The sequence below is a fragment of the Manacus vitellinus genome, unplaced genomic scaffold (assembly GCF_001715985.3).
Source record: "Manacus vitellinus isolate BGI_N305 unplaced genomic scaffold, ASM171598v3 scaffold_24_pilon, whole genome shotgun sequence".
In the NCBI taxonomy this organism is placed as follows: Eukaryota; Metazoa; Chordata; class Aves; order Passeriformes; family Pipridae; genus Manacus; species Manacus vitellinus.
Genome location: NW_021939798.1, coordinates 8,040,375 through 8,046,374, shown reverse-complemented (window position 1 = coordinate 8,046,374; position 6,000 = coordinate 8,040,375). Strand labels below are relative to the sequence as shown.

At 47.4% G+C, this 6,000-nt stretch overlaps 1 protein-coding gene across 1 annotated transcript in view; it reads left to right on the top strand.

Moving 5' to 3' along the window:
* Window positions 1-1,945: 1,945 nt before the first annotated feature.
* MMD (monocyte to macrophage differentiation associated) overlaps window positions 1,946-6,000 on the top strand; it is a 41,207-nt gene continuing 37,152 nt past the window's right edge. The window contains exon 1 of the mRNA XM_018073330.3: window positions 1,946-2,002. Within this exon, the coding sequence (XP_017928819.1) occupies window positions 1,962-2,002 (41 nt within the window). The 5' untranslated portion in view covers window positions 1,946-1,961. The remainder of the gene's footprint in view (window positions 2,003-6,000) is intronic.

Sequence of the window (6,000 nt, the reverse complement as noted above, 5' to 3'; positions counted from 1 at the left end):
GGAGGGATTTTCAAATTACTTTGAGTTTTCCAGTGAGCGCTGAAACCAAATCCCAGTTCTGGTTGCCATCACTTTGGAAGGAAAGTGCATAATTAAGAGCCTGTCTTGAAAAAAAATCTCAGCCTCATCTAACCCATGTCTGAGAGCCAAGTGCCTGCCCTCCTTCAGACACAGCTCGTGACGTGTGACAGACACACAACTGTGGGGTCACATGAATGTGCATCCTGGGTGCTGTTGGGTTCCCTCCGCCCGCCAAGCGTGCCCTGGCAGTGCCAGCCTTGGGATTACTCCTTGATACCAACTTCTTCTCAGCTAAAGAGCCGTGAGGGCAGATGGTGGGGGACGCAGCTGATGTTGACCTTAAAACGAGCCGCATGTGCTGAGGTCGATGGCAGCAGGGTGGCCCCGTGACATATTTCTTACAGCTTAGACGTGCCAGATTGGATTCCCGCTGACACATAAAGCCCTTTTCCACAGCTCTGGCAGTGCTAAGACCTGGGACAGCCTAATCCCTTCCTAAAACCCTGCTGTGCTGTAACCAAAACCTCAGAGTTTTGGGTGGAGCAGCGAGCGTGCTGATGTGGGGTCTGTGGTGCTCCTTGACACCACCTCCAGTCTGCCTTCCTGGTGTCACACACTGGGACATCTCTATTTTGGAGGAAGAGGGGTGGTCTCTCTAAGCACTCACTGTGTGGGTGATGTGTGGCAGCTGTGTGTGTCCCTCCTTACTCAGCAGCTTCAGAGATGTAAACCTGGAAGGTGCAATAGGTCCTTGGAGGTTTTGTTGGGTTGGGAGCCTGGCCCTGCTGCCAGGCAGGGAACAGCCACATTGCAAACTTCCCCTTCTTTTCAGAAAGCAGAGGATCTGTGTAGGAATAATAAATTAGCAGTGCCCAGGCTAAAGAAACTCTATGTTGTACCTTCTCACACGTGGGAGACTCCAAGGGGATGGAGCAGCCTGTGGGAAGCAGGATCCTGCAGTGGAGATTGTGCAAGGACTGGCTGGGCCATGTGTGACACAGCAGTGTGGCGTGTCCCTGTAATCCTGATAGGGACTTGGGTAATAAACATCTTTAATTCACTTTAAAACCCTTCTGTAGCACTAGCCCAGAAAGGTCTTAGTCGAAAGCAGAAGCAGGCTCATGGGATTTTGAGAAAAGTTACTTTGCAATGACTTCCTAATTATTTCTGAATTCATTTACTAATTGCACAGGTCAGTTTTTTACAGCCTAGAAGCCCAAACCCACCTGAGGAAGGAAGGCTCTGCAAAATGCCTGTAGGAGAAACACATTTTGGTACCTGCCTGTCGAGGATAGAGATGGTCCCTGAGCAAGGGGGCTGTTTTCCTGTCAATACAGCAATCAAATTTAGCTTCTGCCACTGTAGGCAACGTGGCATTAAAAGAAGGAGCTTAAGTTATTAAACTGAGCTGCTTTAATCGTCCGATTCAGGGAAATCCATTGCTACAGGAGACCTGAGGATTAGTGTATTTTTACCACAAAGCCAATACATCTATTCTGATCGGCCACCAGCCGCTCACTCGTGCATATGAAACTTCATTCTCCGGGTTTGCACTCGAGAGTATGGGACCAAATGGAGTTTTATCTGGAGATTGACCCCGTTACCTTGAATCTCATCATTCTGGTGTCTAGTTATGTTATTTTGCTCCTGGTCTTCCTGATCTCCTGCGTGCTCTATGACTGCAGGGGGAAGGATCCCAGCAAGGAATACGCTCCTGAGGTCCCCGCAGACACCCAGCCCCCGATCCGGCTGGTGGTGATGCAGCAGGGCTCCCCCGGCACCCGCTGGGCGAAGGGGCTCATCTCCGCCTACGAAAACCCCGCCGACCTGCAGGGGAAAAGGACTACTGCTGTGTAAGGGGACCGAAAACCCCGCCGACCTGCAGGAGGAAAGGACTACTGCTGTGTGAAGGGACCTGCGCTCCGCCTGCCTCGCCTGCTATGTTTACTGCCCGTTCGCAAAAGGATAACGCGCTCACAAGGTAAGTTGAGACGCCGCTTTATTTGATACGGTGCCGTTGCCGAGGGGGTCAGTTTATGTCGAGCTGTGCTCTGCATCGATATGAGCTTGCAGTTCTGCCTGCCAGCCATAAAGAGACTCATTTCCATCAGCGCTGCCGCTGCCTCGCAGCCCACTGGCAGTGGGAAGCAGTGACGCTGTTCATCCACTCCGGCACTGATGAGGGGCCTTGGTTCAGTCTCGAGTTGTGCCTGGCACAGTTATTTTTGCAGGAACGCGGTGCTGTTCAAGGCATCCCGCCCGGACGGGCTGAGCTGTGCTGCAGCCTCGGCACATCTTCCTCGGCCAGCAGAGTGCAGATGACCTTGGTAGGCTGTTCCCATCTTCCCAGGGAGAAAAGAAACACTAAGGATTTTAAAAGGATACAGATAGTGTCTTTCTGATAGGAGCCAGCTGCTGCTCCCATCAGAATTTAATACTTTCCATGTTGTCTGTGAGCTCCCCTAAGGGCACTACCTATACCTACCTACCAAATACCTGCCTATTTTTTGTAGGTAGAACATGGGCTCTGCTCTTACAGGGCACTCTTACCCCTTGCCCACACAAATCCCCTGATGGGATACAATATGCTTCCTGGAAAAGCTGGGTATGGTGTCTCCTGCCCAAGAGACAGCGTGAAATGGGGTAAATTTACCAGTAATGTGATATGTGAGTCATGGCTGCCATGTGTCCCACTGGAACAGGAATTTCTGACCATCCTGGCTTCCAGTGAGCATCTCCACATGTCTGACCCTGCCTCTCCCCCCTGAACCTTCCTTTAGCTGTATCATGTTCCAGCTGAGCCACATGAAGGCTGTTATTGCATCTCCAGTAAGTCTAACGTTATCTGCATCAGCTCCTGTTATTCTTCCCACAGTTTGGTAGCTTCAAGCTCAAGGCCTTTTTGGTTCACAATGTTCTTCTTCATCCTGCTGGGTTTCTCCCTCTCAGTGCTTAATGGGATGTTTAACACCAGGTTACTGTGTCCCTCTAGATAGTGCTCAAGTTCCTGTACGTGGTGCTCCTTAACTGGTGGATTTTAACTGGTTACTAAGGGAAAATTAGCCCTGGACCCCAGACTGCTGTAGGTGTCTGTCCCTTGGGCTGTTTTACATCATCTTATTGTGAAGCACCCACAGAGTCCTACAGAAAGCTTTAGTAAACACAGTGAGACTTATTACCTGTCTGTGTCAGGTGGATGACTCACTGGGTTGCAGTGGTCCTAATGCCTTCAGGACAGGCATTTTAAATACTTCCAGAAATAAACCACAATTGAACAAAGCTGTTGGCTGGATTGCATGTTTTGTACTCCAGCTGGGTAGGAACTGTCAGCCTATGCTGCATCCCCAGACGTGCTGGATTATGAATCAGCCGCAGAACATCCTGGCAGTGGCAAAGAAATCTAGAGAGTATCTTTTCATTTAACTGTATTTTAAGAAAAGGAGCCAGAATCATTAGTGGTTTTTCTTTTGGTTTCTTAATTCTTGTGTGTGAACCCAGGTTTTGTTTTCAAGCTGTCTTTTGCACCCCGGTGAGTTATGGACATGCCTGGTTTTGGAAGGAAGGGTCCTGAGAGCTGGGTGCTGGAGTTAAACCCTTGATGTGATGAAATGGTAATAAATCTGAAGTTGGTGGCATGGTCCTCTTCCACGTATCAAACTGAAATAATTATGTTGAGTGTTGTTTTTGTTATTTAGCAATGAAAAAGTGCAATTATTCAACTGCGAGTTGTAGCTGCTTTGGCAAAACTTGGCAGTGACTAAGCTGCTCATATGTCATGGCCACTGTCACCCAGGCAGGCCAGTGTTGTCTTTTCTTGGGCTCTCCCATCTGCCTTCTATTCAGCCTGTAAGCTCTTAAAAGCTTTTTGTGTGTTCATGTATCATCTCACATGCTAGGAGCCTTTCTGTGATAAGGCATCCCTGGCATTAGGGAACAGAAATAATAATCTTTGCTAAGAAGACCTTGGGGGGACTAAAAAGAGCTCAAGAATATCCCAAAGAGCTGTTTTCTTTGATGGTGAGGTGTCATAATGCCAACAGAAAAGCTCTGTGGTTCTTTGATGAAGGTCATGCAGATAATGTAGTGATTCCATGTGTGCCATATCATTGCCACGTGTTTGGTTCTGTAATACTGACTGGCAAGGCTGGGTTGATAAATACTTTCAGATAGCTGAAATCCTCCTGATAGTTTCCTCTAATGGCAAACCTTTTGTGTACACCCACCACAGACCCCTGGCTCCTTGAAACTCAGTGGGAAGTTGCTGATTTTGGAAACTGGGCTGTGGACTGCCAGTGGTGCCCAGGGAGGCTGGGAGCAGGGGAGCAGTTTCCTGGAGCACAGTGTTCACTCATAAGGAAATTTATCAGTTGTGATAGAGTTGATGGACTCTGCCCTGAAACGTGGAGGCAAAAGCAGCAAATGGCACTTTTCTCCTGATAGCAGGAAGGCAAACAGAGGATAAATCCCCTTCTGGAAAATGAGAAACTGAAGTGCATCAGGACTTTGCCTTCCCAATGGGGATAAAATGGCTTTCTTAGTTTTGTCTGTACTAGAACAATACTGGAGTATTAAAGCAGTGAGAGAGCCCTGGAGTATGTACCAAGAATTCCAAGTAATCAAGTCACTGCCAGTGAAATTACTGCTTTGGGGAGGTCTTGGCTACCACGCTTTTTTAATGACTGTGGCAGGATTAATGCATGCAAATGGGCTTTTATCAGGCCAAGCTTACCAGAAATCACCCTTGAAGCTGCATTCCCTTGAGTGCTTTCAGTCCTCTGCCACGTCCTTTGCACCACTGCGAGAAAATGGGGGTAAATATCCTCAGAGCAGTTTTGCTATTTTCCCTAAATCGTGCTGTGTAAAATGTGTGTTCCTTGCTGGAATTCACATGGTTTGAGAAGCATCCTGTGCAGCTCTTTGCACATACTCTGTGCCTGGCTCTTCCAACCCTGTTCAGTCGATCCTGGGTTTGTGCCTTGCTTAATCCTACCCGTGCCTATCTGTGTGTGCTTTGCCCAGAGGATTAGGCAGTGCTTAGGGCCAGGATATCCAGCACAGAAATACTGTTCTGGAGCAGGTGCTACCTGCAAAGGAGCAAGGTGTTGGTAAAATTGTGTTAGCATTTATTCAGGAGCAATATGAGTTGAAAAACACTGGATGGACAGGCAAGGATTTAGAAAATACTCTCTATTTCCAGTTTTGCCCTTGGCTTATGGAGCTCCTGTTCCCGCTGCTCTTTGCTCCATGTGTCTGCTCTGCATTTATTTTCTCTTGCTCTTCTGCCCTCTGCACTGAGATTTCTCTCTTCTTAGTCATTTATGCAGTTCATAAGGGGGTTACTATACAGCTTGGCATGCAGGGGATGCACCTGAGTTCCACTCTATGAACTAACCCTGGTAGGTTCAAAGAGAATGAAATAAAATATACTCCCACAAAAAATGCCTGGAGCAGGAGGAACAGAGGAGTTGATGAACAAGCCACATTAAATCTGGGCAAACCCTGGACACAGAGCCTTACAATACCTGCTTTGAGTGACCTGTGGTCACCATGGCACTGATCTCTAGTTCTGTAATATGGAGGGAACTGAGGGGTGCTGGGAGGATTTATTGCTGTTCTGCAGGAAACAGGAATTCAGTCTTCACTGGCTCGCTTTCAGTTGGCTTTAGTGCCCTTTTAAAATCACATATTACTGCTTCTGTAAAGCCTTCATTAAAGGGTTTCACAGAAACAACACAGGAAAAAAAAAAAGGATTTCTAGATTTCTCCAACATTAGTTCAAATCAAACATGTCATTAAATTCCCTGAAAGTACATCTTTCATGTGAGCCTGTTCCACTGTAAACATACTATCTGAGCCTTCAGATTTCTTTTTAAAATCCTTAATAAGCCACTGCATATGAGTAGAGGATTAGTCCAGACAGACTAACCCATATTCACAAGAGAGAATTACTTCTCATGCTGTGATTGTTTTGAATTTGAA